This window comes from Myotis yumanensis, unplaced genomic scaffold (assembly GCF_028538775.1).
Source record: "Myotis yumanensis isolate MYYU_CA2020_CCGP unplaced genomic scaffold, mMyoYum1.0.hap1 SCAF_4, whole genome shotgun sequence".
Lineage (NCBI taxonomy): Eukaryota > Metazoa > Chordata > Mammalia > Chiroptera > Vespertilionidae > Myotis > Myotis yumanensis.
The window spans coordinates 1,441,032-1,457,001 of NW_027223755.1; the positions used below are offsets into that span (position 1 = coordinate 1,441,032).

The following is a 15,970-nucleotide window of genomic DNA, read 5'->3' on the forward strand; positions in this document are numbered from 1 at the left end:
CGTAGGTTCCCCCTGCAGGCCGTGGTCCCGGCTGCTGTTCTGCTGGGCCGTCGACTGGCCTCTTCCTCTGGTGCCGGCCGCCCCGTCTGCCTCCTCGCGCCCGACAGCAGCGTGGAGGGGTTCCGCGCTCGCTCGCTGTGTGCGGGGGGGGGGGGGGGGGGGGGGCCGTGCCTGCAGGCTCTCCCCGCGGCGTTGGGCTGTTCCTTGGAGAGCCCATGGCAGCTTTAGGTTTTCTCTCGGCTCGTCAGGGGCTCCCACGGTGACACCTCTGCGGCCGCCCGTGGGAGTGTGAGCCCAACCCTCTGCGGGGGGACCCCGGGGGAGCGGGACCGGCTCTCGGTGTCACTGCGCTGCAGTGTATATTAGCTCCTCTTCCCACACATGGCGGGGGGGGGGGGGGGGGGGGCCCAGAACGTGTGCCCGGCGACCGCAGTGCAGTGCGGTGCCTGCCCGTCCAGGGAGAAGGGATGGCCTCCACCAGGGACGGCAGCTGGACGGGGTGGTGAAGGGAGGGAGGGGCTCAGACCCCAAGTCGTCCTCTCAGGGGCTCTGAACCGATCCTCCTGGGTTTCGCCCCAGCTTCACCCCCTTTGGAAGGGACCTCGGCCGCCGCCGCCTCCGGAGCTTCTCGGGGCCTGTGGGCGCTGCCTCCCTCCCTCCCGGTGCTCGGCTCAGCTTTGGTCTGCTGACCAGCGGCCACTCGGCGCTGCTGTCGGGTTCTAATGTCATGGTCGTTTTTTCCTCAAAGAATAGAAATCAGGGGCAGGGGAGGGTGAAGGGGGGTAGATGGGGATGGAGGGAGACTTGGGTGGTGAACACACGGCACCACATGCAGATGATGTGTTACAGAATCACACGCTTGAACCTATGTCATCTCGTTAGCCAGTGTCACCTGAATCCTATTTAATAAAAGGCTAATATGCAAATTGTCTCCTTAACCGGGAGTTCCACCAGGGGGCGGGGCTGGCCACCCAACTGCCCACGGCCCCTCCCCTGGCTGGCCCCCTGTCCCCGATCAGCCCTGCCCCTCCCGCCCATTGGGGTGGGCCGGTCAGATCCTACCTGTGCACGAATTTGTGCACCAGGCCTCTAGTACATTCAATAAAAATGAAAATAGTTTTCAAAACATACGAAAGGAGATCCTTTTAGTAAGAAAAAAACACAAAAAGATCTGTTTCTAAGAATCTTCAAATATTCCAGACAACATCCACTTAAATAAAAATAATATCCCAACTGAAAATAAAATGAAATAAAATAAAAATGCTCTCCTTTTAGTGCAGTTTTAGAAGGTGGACCTAAACAACGGTCCCTTGCTCAGAGTCTTCTCTCGCTTTTCTGACTGGACCGTCCTCTGCAGGTGGTGGGGTCAGCCAGCGTGTGCGCGTCCCTTTCCGGTCCCTTTCCCGGACCCGGGGTGGTGCCCGCAGGGCTCCGTGGGAATCCGTGGGGGGGGAGGGAGCCCGGCGAGGGGGATGGCGCCTGGCGTCCATCGCCGTCCCCTGTGACTTGCTCTCCGCCATCGGTGCTCATGGCTGTGAAGGGAGCTTCCGTCTGTGGGGTTTCCTTGTCACCCTCACTGTGGCTCATGTAATGGTCTCAGTAACCCCCGTCGCGGTGTGGTGGGCTCTGGACAAACGCAGACATTGACTTGATTCTCAAAATGGAAGCGGCTCCTGCCTCGCAGTACAGCCTTTCCCACTCCACGTCCCGCTGTTGCTGGGGCCGAGTCTAGATTTCCGATTCCACAGAACAGTCATGTTAAACACACACGACCTCCCTGGGGAGAGGGAGGGTGAGCGAGCGCGTTGAAGCAGCAGCTCTGTGGCCGGTCACGGCCCCCGTTGCCCGGCAGAAAGACCCCCCTGTACCCCCGAAGCAGGACGATAGTCTTGGAATAAATCAATCTCTCTAAATGGAATAAAGGTAACGTGACGAGTAAAACCAAAGCCCTCTTGTTCTTTTCCGCAGTTCGCTGTGGGCCACTGGAGATTTCCTTATTGACTCGCGGCCCACAGACCAGTTCTGGGGCACGCCCCCTCGTGTGTTGCGTGGTCGTGGTTGGTGGTCATGCCCACAAACGTGGACGCGCCACGATGAGGATCTCCCAGAGTCTCAGGCGGCCGGACTGAGCCACAGCGGAAGCTTGTGTGTGACATGGTGATCACCCCAGGACGCCACTTCCTGGAGCTGACGCCGCGCTCAGGCTTGCCCAGGCCTCACCAGGCAGGAGGGCAGTGATGGTGAACCTCTGACACGCCTGTCAGAGGCGACACGCGAACTCATTGTTTTGGTTGATTTTTCCTTGTTAAATGGCATTTAAATATATAAAATAAGTATCAAAAATATAAATCTGTTTTACTATGGTTGCAAAGATCAAAAAATTTCTATATGTGACACGGCCCCAGAGTTAAGTTAGGGTTTTTCAAAATGCTGACACGCCGAGCTCAAAAGGTTCGCCATCACTGGTCTAAGCCCTGATGCCTGTGTGAGTCCCGGGAATAAAATAAAGCCACAGGAAAGGCATTTACAGCACAAGTTGGACCCATGTGCCCTTTTTGAGCCGTGTTGGGAGCTGATAGGATGAGGAGAGCCAGGGGTCTGCGTTGGCCTTCGCTCTGCACTTGGCCTTGGGGGCAGGTGCGTCTCTCATGCGCCTCACCTGGCCCCTCACGGTGCCGCAGCCGGGGAGCGAGGAGCAGGCTGGCCAGCAGCTGCCCGCACAGCACAGCGGTGGCTCCGGCCCCAGCTGCCCGCTCTGCCTCTCCTTGCCGCTGGGGACAGGCTCTGCCGTGGGGATCCGTCTGGCACGTGCGTGGATGTGCGAGGCGAGTTGGGGTGTCGTCCAGGCGGGCTCGGGCTCCGGGCTCCGGGCGCAGCCTGGCACACATTCGTCCTCGTCAGCTCTGTCAGCAGGTAGAGCCCGGGCCTTGAGGACGCACCTTGTGGCGCGAGGAAGGGACTGGGTCAGGGACTGCACACGCGAGGGGCGGGGGCCCCGGGCCTGGCGGGAAAATCATCACAACTATCCCGAGTTGCGTTTTATGCGCCCGAGGCTGTTTTCGGTGCTTTCCCAGATGACAGCGTTATCTCCTGTGATCCCTGGGCCAGCCAGGGAGCCAGAGATGCCGGGAAAGGCCAGCCATAGAGGGTGTCTGCCTAGATAAGGAGCCGGCCTTACCCGGACGCCCTGCCGGCCGCGGGCAGACCCTCCGTCACGGGAGGGCCTGGACGGGCAGTGGGGAGGTCATGTTGGCATTTGGGAGGTGGTTGGAGTCGGATGAGACCCTCCGAGGCCACGGGTAGCCGACAGACAGTGTCCCCCCAGAGGCAGTGGCTGAGCGGAGGCCCTCGGTGGGAGGGGCGGGAGGGGCGGGAGGGGGCGGGAGGCGGGAGTGGCCGAGGCCGGCCGCATAGTTACAGGAGTTGGGGCTGATGGACGTGCAGACCGAGCACCGTTTCTCCAGAGCCTGGAGTTGAAGTGAGAGGGTGCTCTGCTGTCTCCCCGAACAGGCAGTAGGGTTTCCAGGGAGAGACCAGAGGAGCCAGTTTAGTTTGATACGAGGCTCCCCGCCCAGCGCCCAAGGCACCAAGAGCAGGGAACCTGCCGGGGGACCCTCCTGGGGGTCAGGTGACACCTGCACCTCCTCAAGGTCTGCCTGGGCCCCGCTCTTAAAGGGCCTCGTTCCGGACTCTCAGTGCGCGGAGCGTGGAAAGGCCTGGTTAAGGAGTATGAAACATGGTGACATTTTAATGCCCTGCTTTCTGCTTAGGGGAGCTTGTTCAGATAGTGAACATGAAAGAGGTTTAATAAGAAATGTGTTAATGTCTCATTTGCTCTCACCTCCATTCGTCTCCCTTCGCTCCTTGGAAAAGCACAGTGCGCGGCTGAGACGGAGCCGTGGGGCCTGGTCCGTGTGCTCGTGAATATGCGGATGAAGCGTGGCCCCCATAACCGTCGGCCATGCCTGGGGGGCTTCCTGCCGTGTTATTGGGGGATTCTGTCCTTATAAAAGTTGGAATTTAAACACTAGATGTTCCACTCAGGCACGATGAGAGCAGAATCACGTCTCAAAAACAAAGGCAGTGACTTCCTACTGAGCTTCCTTTCTGAGCTTCTTACTTAAAAAGAAAACACACAAAACCCCAAACTCACCCCCCAGGCCTAGTTCCAGGGTGAGAAGCCCGGACAGTCTGGGCCGCCAGGAATAGATGAGGGTCTTGGGTTCGAGTCTCTTGAACTCTAAGACCAGGACGTGAGCGCCTCTGGCCAGGATGGCCACGGGCAGGCCGGGGTCACCTGGGCCCTGGCGGCTCAGCTCCGCGCTCTCTCCCCTTCAGCCTCAGAGGCTGCCCCTCGGCGGACCCCGGCCCTGTCTCTGCTTCTGAGCACGAAATCCCTGTCCCCGCCGCAAGGGGTGCTCTTTGGGGGAATACATATGTCATGCACCTGTGCATACACACATACATCATCATGCACGCACACACGCATCTCACACACAGCATGCCTGCACCCACAGCAGACATATATGCACATGGATCGTGGGGCTTCATCGCCTGTAAGCAGAACAGGCGCAGCCACTGTTGGACCTGGAGACACTGGGGGTCAGAGACCAGGCGGGGCCTGGCGTCTCCCCGGCCAGATGTCCTCACGGGCAGGTGCAGGGTGCGGTCCTGGGGGAGCCCGGGGGCGGTGCCGCGCCCCTCGGCGCACCTGCCGCTCAGGACGGCGCGTCTGCGTGGCTCCTGGCGTGGAAACGGGTCTGTGGTCGGGGTGCTGTCCTCTGGGTCTCCGCCCTGGAGTCCCCTCTCCTCGTCAGTAGCAGGTCATCGAATGGCCCCTTGGAGCCACTTGCTGCTGCGGGGGCCTGTCCGCGCCCCCTAACGAGCTGCCGCTTCCTCCGCAGTGTTTCCGAGCGCTGTGCTGCAAGGGACCCCCGCCCGCGCGCCCCGAGTATGACCTCGTCTGCATAGGCCTCACGGGCTCCGGCAAGACCAGCCTGCTGTCCCGGCTCTGCAGCGAGAGCCCCGAGCACGTCGTGTCCACCACCGGTGAGTGCCGCCCCCCCCGCCCCCAACGTGGTTCCGTTTATCTGTGTTATTTTCAGCTGCTCCCTCTGGCGGTCAGAGCAGATGTGAGGGCGTAGGGACCTGGCACTGTGCCCGCTGTCCCTCTCGGTGGTCATTCCAGTGCCACGAGGAGGTCTCGCTCGGGGAAGCATCTGCAAGGTGACCCTGAACCTGGCCCGGCCCAGGTGTCCAGGGCCGACCTGGCGCTGTCGTCCTCCCAGATGCCTCCTCTCTCGCTCTGACCGAAGTGGGAAAGAGGAGTGTGAGGGAGAGAGGACAGGGGGGACCCGGGCGGGAGGGGAGCACAGAGCTGACGGGAGGAGCTGACGGACGAGGCGTTGCCGGGCGAGGCGGGAGGTTGTCTGTTCGTTCTCTGCATTTATCAGATGCCTGTTGTGTGGCCGCCCCTGGTGCGGGCGCTGAGGATGTGCCAGTGAACAACACGGGCCACGTCACTGCCCTTGGCAGCACCCACGCTGGCGCCTGAGGTGGACGGGAGTGTAACCGGGCAGGCTGGAGGGCTGGGCACGTCCATACGAACAGGAGGCTCAGGGCCAGAGGTGAACGTACAGAGTCTGAGGGACGAGAGGCTGTTGCATGAGGGGACGGTGTGGCCATGAGTGACGGAGGGTAGAAGCGTCAGGAGAGGGTCAGTGTGGGAAGGAGCCTGAGCCAGGATGGGTGGTGAGCAAGCGCCGGGGACGAGGCAGGGACTGTCCTCCCTCTCCGGCCCCTTGGCCAACATCGCACCTAGATTCCCCTTTCGAGAAGGTAGACAGCAGCAGAGAAGGTGGTGCTCAGGGCATTGTTTCTGTGGGGAGAGGTGCCCCATCAGCGTGCAGGAGGATGGAGGTGTGCGGGGGCGGGGGGTGTCGGGAGAAGGAGGCACTGAAATGCGCGAGAAAGCGGTGAGAGTGAGGAATCTGATTCCGCGAACCGGATTTCCCTCCACCTGCAGTCGCTGCACACACACAACACAAACGCACGACACAAACACACAGCACAAACACACAACACAAACACACAACACACACACACAGCACACACACACAACACAAACACAACACACACAACACACACACACAACACAAACACACAACACACACACAACACAAACACACAACACAAACACACAACACACACACACAACACAAACACACAACACAAACACACAACACACACAACACAAACACAACACACACACACAACACACACACACAACACAAACACACAACACACACACACAACACACACACACAACACAAACACACAACACAGACACACAACACAAACACACAACACAAACGCACAACACAAACACACAACACACACACAACACAAACACAACACACACAACACAAATACAACACAAACACACAGCACACACAACACAAACACACAACACACACACAACACAAACGCACAACACAAACACACAACACAAACACACAGCACACACACACAGCACACACACACAACACAAACACAACACAAACACACAACACAAACACACAACACACACACACAGCACACACACACAGCACACACAGCACACACACACAACACAAACACAACACAAACACACAACACAAACACACAACACAATCACACAACGGAAACGCACAACACAAACACACAGCACAAACACACAGCACACACACACAACACAAACACAACACAAACACAACACAAACACAACACAAACACACAACACAATCACACAACGGAAACGTACAACACAAACACACAGCACAAACACACAGCACAAACACACAACACAAACACACAACACAAACACAACACAAACAACACAAACACACAACACAGACGCACAGCACAGACGCACAGCACACACAACACAAACGCACAACAGAAACGCACAACACAAACGCACAGCACAAACGCACAACACAAACGCACAACACAACACACAACACAGACACACAACACAGACACACAACACAAACACAGCACAACACACAACACACAACACAAACGCACAGCACAAACGCACAACACAAACGCACAGCACAAACACACAGCACAGACACACAACACAGACACAACACAAACACACAACACAATCACACAACGGAAACGCACAACACAAACACACAGCACAAACGCACAGCACAAACGCACAACACAGACACACAGCACAGACACACAACACAGACACAACACAAACACAACAAACGCACAGCACAAACGCACAGCACAAACGCACAACACAAACGCACAACACACAACACACAACACAGACACACAACACAGACACACAACACACACAACACAAACACAACACACAACACACAAACACAACACACAACACACAACACAAACGCACAGCACAAACACACAGCACAAACACACAACACAGACACACAACACAGACACACAACACAAACACACAGCACAGACAGCACAGACACACAGCACAGACACACAGCACAAACACACAACACAGACACACAGCACAAACACACAGCACACACACACAGCACAGACACACAACACAAACACACAACACACACAACACACAACACAAACGCACAGCACAAACACACAGCACAAACACACAGCACAGACACACAACACAAACACACAACACAAACACAGCACAGACACACAGCACAGACACACAACACAGACACACAACACAGACACACAACACAAACACACAACACACAATACACAACACAAACAGCACAGACGCACAGCACAGACGCACAGCACAAACGCACAGCACAAACACACAACACAGACGCACAACACAGACACACAACACAGACACACAACACAAACGCACAGCACAAACGCACAGCACAGACGCACAACACAGACGCACAACACAGACACAACACAGACACACAACACACACACAGCACACACACACAGCACACACACACAACACAAACACACAGCACACACACACAACACAAACACAACACAAACACACAGCACACACACACAGCACAAACGCACAACGAACAACCTGTTTTCAAGAGAGTGAGTGTCAGTCAGCAAGGTTATTCCCCTTGAAAACGGATTCCAGGGGGAAGCGGGGGTGGGGAGAAGAGGGTGGAGAGGAGGTACATGGTGGGGGGAGGAGACCAGACTTTGGGTGGTGAGCACGCCATACCCTAGACCAGTGGTCGGCAAACTCCTTCGTCAGCAGAGCCAGATACCGACAGTACTCCTTCAAAATAGACTCGCCCAGGCCGAAAACCGACCTCTGCGCATGGACCACGAAGTTTCAGTTGCACTGTACGTGTGCCCGCACGTGGTATTTTGTGGAAGAGCCACACTCAAGGGGCCAAAGAACCGCATGTGGCTCGTGAGCCGCAGTTTGCCGACCACGGCACTATACCGTTGACGTCGTATAGAACTGAACACTTGAAACCTCTGCAATTTTATTAACCAGTAGAGCCCCAATAAATCCAATAAGAAAATATTTTTTAAAAGATGGTGAGTCACCCTGGCGAGTTTCGCTCAGTGGATAGAGTGTAGGCCTGTGGACCGAAGGGTCCCGGGTTCGATTCCGGTCAAGGGCACGTACCTCAGTTGCAGGCTTCTCCCTGGCCCTGGTCAGGGCGCCTGCAGGAGGCAACCAATCGATGTGACTCTCTCTCATCATTGATGTTTCTGTCTCTCTCTCCCTAACCATTCCTCTCTGAAATTAAAAAATGTGTATATATATATATATATACATATATATATATATATATATATATATACTATAAGCCCGTTGCACGAAAAGATTCGTGCAATAGGCCTTCCTTCTCCTGGCTGACGGCACCGGTTTTCCTCCGGCACCCGGGACCCAGGCCTTCACTCTGGCCGCAGTGGAGAAGCCAAGCCTCTTCAGTCCTCAGTTTTCACTCTGGGCCTGCATATGCAAATTAACCGCCATCTTTGTTGGGTTAATTTGCATACTCATCCTGATTGGCTGGTGGGCATAGCAGAGTGACACCAATTTGCATGTTTCTCTTTTATTAGTGTAGATATACATACATACATACATACATACATACCAGGTATACAAACAGTCAGGAAAACATGACTCATGAGAAGAATAATCAATCAATCAATTGAAACTTACTCAGAATTGACACAGATATTAGAATTGGCAAGAAGGACATTAAAACTGTTATAATTGAATCCTATTCTTAAAGTTAAGTAGAGATAGAGAAGCTATTGAGAAAAAAAGGTATAAAACACTATAATATCTGAGATGGATTATGCACCAAATAAAATGAATGATTAGACATTGCGGAAGATTTTATTCTGCAGAGAGGAGTTCCGAGGATAAGGAAGTTTATCAGAAATGATGAAGAGACCATTTAATCGAGAGGGCATGGCAAGGCTGAACATTTGCTTATCCGATAGCAGCTTCACGGAGACGAAGAAAAACACAGCAGTCAAGAGGGAAATGGACGGACCCACAGATACAGTCAGAAGTCTCACGCGTTTGCTGAGGCTTGGGTGGAACCTGTGGGAAGCAGAGCAGCCAGGTGGGCCGTGAGCCAGGTGGCCTGCACTCAGAGCATCCGCCAGCGGCGGACCTGCCTCAGGCCCACACGGAACACGCGCTTGGACATCAAGCAAGTCTCACGCTGTTTAAAGGGATGTGGATCGCACTGAACATGCCCGCAGGCCACAGCGGAATGGAACCAGAAGTTGGAACCCAGGAGATCTCTGGGAAAATCCTGAAATATTTGGACACGAAGTCACCTCTGAATAAGCCAGGGGTCAAAGGAGGCGCCAAAAGGCAGATGATCAAGCATTTTGCACGGAACGAAAATGCCATTTACCCGACTGTGGGCTGCCTCTGCGCACGAGACCACTGCAGAGGAAAAGCAGGGCCTCAGATCAGGACCCTACTTCTGCCTTAAGGGATGGGAAGAGAAGAACGGGTTAAACCTAGAGAAAGGAGGACAGAAATCATACAGATGAAAGTGGAAATCGGTCAAGTAGGAAAACAGCAGAGAGAAATCATTGGAACTAAAAGCCGCTTTCAGGAGATCAGCAGACTCATAGAACCAGCCAAATGGATCAGGAAAAGGGATCGAAGAAGACACTCATTAACAATGTCGGAATGAAGAGAGGTCACATTAAGTTGGATTCCATAACTATTAAAAGGGATATAGAATATAATGAACAACTTTATGCCAATGCATTTGACGACGTAAGTGTATGTGTGTTAGGGGGTCAGGAGGGGGTTGGTTTGTAGGACCAAGTAAAATACTCATGAGTTCCACACAAAGAATGAAAGGGAGCCCTAGTCGGTGTGGCTCAGTGGATAGAGCATCAGCCTGTGGACTGAAGGGTCCCGGGTTCGATTCTGGTCAAGGGCACATGCCCGGGTTGTGGGCTCGATCCCCAGTCGGGGGCATGCAGGAGGCAGCCGATCAATGATACTCATCATTGATGTTTCTATCTCCCTCTCCCTTCCTCTCTGAAATCAATGAAAATATATATATAAAAAGTGGAGCGGCCTCTCTCCCCAGACCCATTCCTGGAGGACGCACCGTTCATTCTGTGGGAGACCGAGGGCAGGGATGGGGTGAGAGGGTGAGAGGGGACACAGGGAGGAAGGGGGTGCGTGCTTGCCGGCTGGCTCTGTGTATGTTGTGGCTGCGGCAGGCGGGCCGGGGGTTGGAGAAACACCCGGGACAGCCGAGAGGGTGGAGGTGGAGGTGGCAGCTGTGCGGGACCCAGTGGCTGATTTCAGCCGTCGGTGGCCCCCCCAGAGCCCGGCAGCGCTGGCGTTCCAGGCGGCGTCGCTGGCGTGCTCCAGCGGAGTCCCAGGTTCCTGCCGTGCTCATGGCCGGAAGAACGAGGGAGGTGCGTGACCAAGCCCAGCGGCGGGGGAGGACCCCGGAGGGGGCGCAGGATGTCAGGAAGCCACGCGGGAGCGTTCAGGGCGGACGATGGAGGGGAGCTGCAGGGGCCTCGGCAGGGTAATTGGGAAGGAAAAGGTCAGGAACTTAGGGGCGCACAAGCTCAGAATTACTGGACTAAACTGCAGGCACTCGCGGCTGAGAGATACGTGCCTCACAGAGTGTATGGGCGCCCCCTGGGGATCCAGTCACCTGTACACCGTGTCTAGGATCTAACTCAGTGGTTCTCAGCCTGTGGGTCGCGACCCCTTTGGGGGTCGAACAACCCTTTCACAGGGGTCACCTAAGACCAGCGATGGCGAACCTTTAGAGCTCGACATGTCAGCATTTTGAAAAACCCTAACTTAACGCTGGTGCTCTGTCACATATAGAAATTTTTTGATCTTTACAAGCATAGGAAAACAAAGACTTATATTTTTGATATTTATTTTATATATTTAAATGCCATTTAACAAAGAAAAATCAACCAAAAAAATGAGTTCGAGTGTCACCTCTGACACGTGTGTCATTGGTTCGCCATCACTGCCTAAGACCATCGGAAAACACATATATAATTACATATTGTTTTTGTGATTCATCACTATGCTTTAGTTATGTTCAATTTGTAACAATGAAAATACATCCTGCATATCAGATATTTACATGACGATTCATAACAGTAGTAAAACTACAGTTATGAAGTAGCAATGAAAATAATTTTATGGTTGGGGGTCACCACCATATGAGGAACTGTATTAAAGGGTCGCGGCGTTAGGAAGGTCGAGAACCACTGATCTAACTGATCAATTACGCTAAGTCACAAAAAGATCACTCACAAAAAGAGTTAGTGGCAGACAAATGAGTGGGAAAGGGTTAACTTGACCCAGAGCTCAACTTTACTAGAGGATAAACAAGAACATGTCAGTTTTATACCCAATTTTACCAAATTTGTTTCTTCATGACCCCGTGCAGCTCAGGTAGGGCCATGGTGGTGGCACACGCTCACGGCGGTGGCATTGGTCATGGTGTCCCTGTCCCTTTTCTTGGGAAGCAGTTACTCGTGTCAGTCAGAGGTTACCGAAGCATTCACATTTCCTGACGTAGTAACAGGGCCACTGAGAACTTACTTTGAGCGTGTAATCTCAAAAAGCCATAGGCACGACGGGATTCTTTGCAGAGTTTTATGTAACAGAAACTTGGAAGTAATTTAAATGGCCCACTGCACGGGAGTTCGTTCGTTAAAATGTGGAACCTGATTGAATGTGTTTCCCCATCTATAACCTTTCCAGTTGTCCGTAGAGGAAAATTGAATTGACATTTATTGCTCAAATGAAAGCGTGTAAAACTAGTGTTGAATAGAAAACTGTAAAAGAACATAAAAACAACAGCCTGCCTTGTCGCAGGGCCGGGTCGTGTGGCGTTTGCTCTTCAAGATGATTCCTCGGTGATGTTCGGATGGCACCACGCCAGTCAGAAGGGAAGCGTTTGCACCGGCTGGGAAGAGAATCCACCTTAAGAACTGGTTTCTCAAAATGAAAGCGCGGCCCCGCCCATGTCAGAGAGGCAGAGCGCCTGCGTTTTCTTCAGAGGAAAGGGAATCTAAACTTTATTGGATGGCTAACTTCAGCCATCATTTACCTTTGACATCATTTAAAAAAGGTACTTAAATTGTCAAAACTCAGAGAGCCAAGAAACCCTCCAGAGAGCAGGCCTTGGAGGTGGAGGGGGAAAGTCGGGCAGCTCGCACGTTGGTCTGGAAGTGAAAGGGAGGCCGGGCCAGCGCGTTCCCTGGCTGCCGCGCAGGCCTTTGTTGACACAAGGCCTTGCGAACCTGTGGTTACAAAAATAGCTGCTTTTTTTAAAACCCAGAGGCACGGACTCTGCAGGCCTCGGATAATAGATCGATGTGACAGGAACACCTACAGAGCAGTCACACTGGGAACGGAAAGGAACTGAAAATATCTTCTTGGGGAGGAGGTTACTGCACCCCAAAAGCTGTCAAGCAGCATGTCATTCAGTCAAAACAGAAAAGGATCATTGGAAAGAGAGAACGATTGAGTAGGCATTTGAATGGGGCGTTCTAATAGCGTTCGTGATTATGGCATGTGTGTGAGGTCAAATGAGAGAAGCGTCAGGAAGTGAAAGTTGGTATCTGCGAGCGGATTGGGTTTTATAAACGCCGGGGAGCAGGTTTCCGTTTGTGACGTTGAAATCATAGTTAGATGGACTTCACTGGCCCCTCGTTCAACACCGCGAGCTGCGGGCGGCGTGGGGAGGCTGGCCGCGGGGGGTGGCCTGCAGGCCTGGTCGGCGGAAGCCCTCGCTGAGCGCTGGCCTGATGGCTGTGGGGCAGGCCTGGCTTCACCGCCGCTTTCCCGGCCACGTGGGCTGGGATGCGGGCATCCACGAGCCACTGGGTGAGCACTGGCTGCTGGATTTGCTCGTTTACACACTCACACCTATGGCACTGAGTGCCGTCCACTCTCACTTACACACGGGAGGCTGAGGCACAGGGGAGTCGAGTCAGTTGCTCCGAGTCAGTGTGTCAAATGCCGAACTTGAACCTGGGCGTTTGCCGGGAGCCAGAGCTGTCGTGTGTCTCTGCTCAGCTCCCGCCAGCACGCATCTGGGGGGCTGGGCCTTTGCGTCCCTGGGACTATTCTTCCCCTTGCTGACCTCACCCTCCCAGGAAACACCCCCACCTGAGGTCATCACTACCAACTGCCCTGCTGGGAACCACACGTGGAACCTAACTTTTCACTGTCTTTACCCTGCTCACGCGGGGAAGGACTGCAGTGGAAGCACCGCTTCTTCTCCGTGAGCAGTGCCTTGCCTTCCTCTCCGGGCTCCGCCTGAAACATTAGTGACTGCGCATGACTGTAGGCATCCTGTGCGGGGGCGGGGGGGGGGGGGGGTCCACACTCTCTCCTTTACCCAGGCCACCTGAGAGGGTCCCAGTCCTCCTGTACCCAGGCCATCGGGGGGGGGGGGGGGGGGTCCCAGTCATTCCATCACCCAGGCCACCTGGGGGGGTTCCACACTCACTCCTGTCCCCAGGCCACCTGGGAGGGGGAGGGGCACCTGGCACCGGGTCCTGGCAGGTGAGGTTTGTGCCCACGGGCTGTGATGGGCACTGGCTTTCCTTCCTGAACTGGAGAGGCTTCCTGCTGCCCTGCTGCGCCCTCGTGTCTGCGCCTACCATGGACTGCCCGCTGCCCCAGTGCCCGCGCAGTGACCACAGAGGGGTGTTCTGGAAGGTTCCTAGTGAGCCCAGTGCTCGCTGACGGTCTGTGCAGCGGCGTCAGCTCTTCACCCGGCCCTCGGCAGAGGTGCTTTTCCCGCGTGGGGATCTGGCGGCTCCAGCCAAGGACTCGCCAGGGCTCCAGCCTAGAGCCTGCGATCAGGACTGCGAAGGCTCCCCCAGGGAGGAGGTCAGCAGCCAGACAGTGGGTGGGGGTAATGCCGGCGGTTGTGGCTCGCAGGCCCGTCTGTGCCAGGCACTGTGATGGAGACAGTGCCACGGGGAGGGGACTGGTCATCCTGTCTGCAGACCTGAGAGCCTGGCTGGAGGTCGCCCTCAGCACAGAGCTCATTCACCCGGCTCCTCTGACTCCACAGCCACTGACCACAGCGGGGTCCCCCCACCTCACCTCATCTAACATAGAGTGGAATCCCCCCACCACCTCACCTAACATACAGAGAGGAATCCCCACCCCCTCACCTCACCTAACATACAGAGAGGAATCCCCCCCCACCCCCCACTTACCTTCTTACCTGACGTACAGAGCCTTGAGGTGCTGGGAGAGTGAACAGCAAAGAGGAGGCAGGGAGGGTGGGACATGAGGAAGCAGGATTGTCCTCCTCTCCTACAGTGACGCCCAGCCGCTCAGGACGGGCTCTGCACCCCCTGCCTCTCCTCACCCTTCCCCGCACTCCCCGCCCCCCTGCCTCTCTGCACCCCCCCCCCGCCTCTCTGCACCCTTCCCCGCACTCCCCACCCCCCTGCCTCTCTGCACCCTTCCCCGCACTCCCCACCCCCCCTGCCTCTCTGCACCCCCCTGCCTCTCTGCACCCCCCCGCCTTTCTGCACCCTTCCCCGCACTCCCCACCCCCCTGCCTCTCTGCACCCCCTGCCTCTCCTCACCCTTCCCCGCACTCCCCGCCCCCCTGCCTCTCTGCACCCCCCTGCCTCTCTGCACGCCCCCTGCCTCTCTGCACCCTTCCCCGCACTCCCCGGAATGGCTTCAGGGAGAGGCAGCTGGTTTTTACTCTGGGCAGTGCCCTCGACAAGGAGCTGTGCTTACGCTGTCTTGTAATTGCACATCTATATATATATATAAAAAGCCTGTGTCCGTGACGATCAGGACGACCAGAAGACCGGTCACCATGAGGTGCTAGCATAAAAACCGACCAATCAGAACCTAATCTGGGTGAACTGTGAAGGCAGTTCTTCACTGAGCTTGTACTGTAAGAAGGTTAGGTCAGGGATGAGAGTTAAAAATTGCCACCAGCACAGACCTGAGGGGCCGCTTCTCAGAGCAGCCAGAGATACACCCGGTAGCAGACTGGGGGCGTGATTGAAGGGCTGGCACCAATGTGAAGGCGGGGCCGTTCTGGATTTCCCAGAGGAGCCAATGGCTGCCTAGGAGGCAGAGCTTTTGACACTGACTGGCATAGAAACCGACCAATCAGAACTTAATCTGGGTGAACTGCGAAGGCAGAACCTAAGGTGGGGGCTGAGGAGGAGTTTTAAGGGCAACAGCTGTTTGGTGTAAGCTGTAAGAAAGCAGTTCAATTTTTTAATAACCGGTTTGGCAGTATAGTGCATATGGCTGGCTATCAGTTCAGATATAGGGGTTATGTCTTTTTGTCTGCCAAGAGCATCTCCTCCTGCTGAAAAAGGCTCCACCCCCCCATTTAAGCAATCCTATCCTATATAATCTATCTATACTAATAAAAGGGTAATGTGCTAATTCGACTGGATTGACTGGCCATCTTCCAGATGTCTGACTTCCTTCCTG

The 15,970-nt window shown here is 55.0% G+C and overlaps 1 protein-coding gene across 2 annotated transcripts in view; it reads left to right on the forward strand.

The window, feature by feature from the left end:
* The window catches only part of ARL15 (ARF like GTPase 15), a 206,650-nt gene that overhangs the window by 52,756 nt on the left and 137,924 nt on the right, over nt 1–15,970 (forward strand). For both annotated transcript variants that reach the window (XM_070411750.1, XM_070411751.1), the window contains one exon: nt 4,905–5,049. In XM_070411750.1, the coding sequence (XP_070267851.1) occupies nt 4,905–5,049 (145 nt within the window). The remainder of the gene's footprint in view (nt 1–4,904; nt 5,050–15,970) is intronic.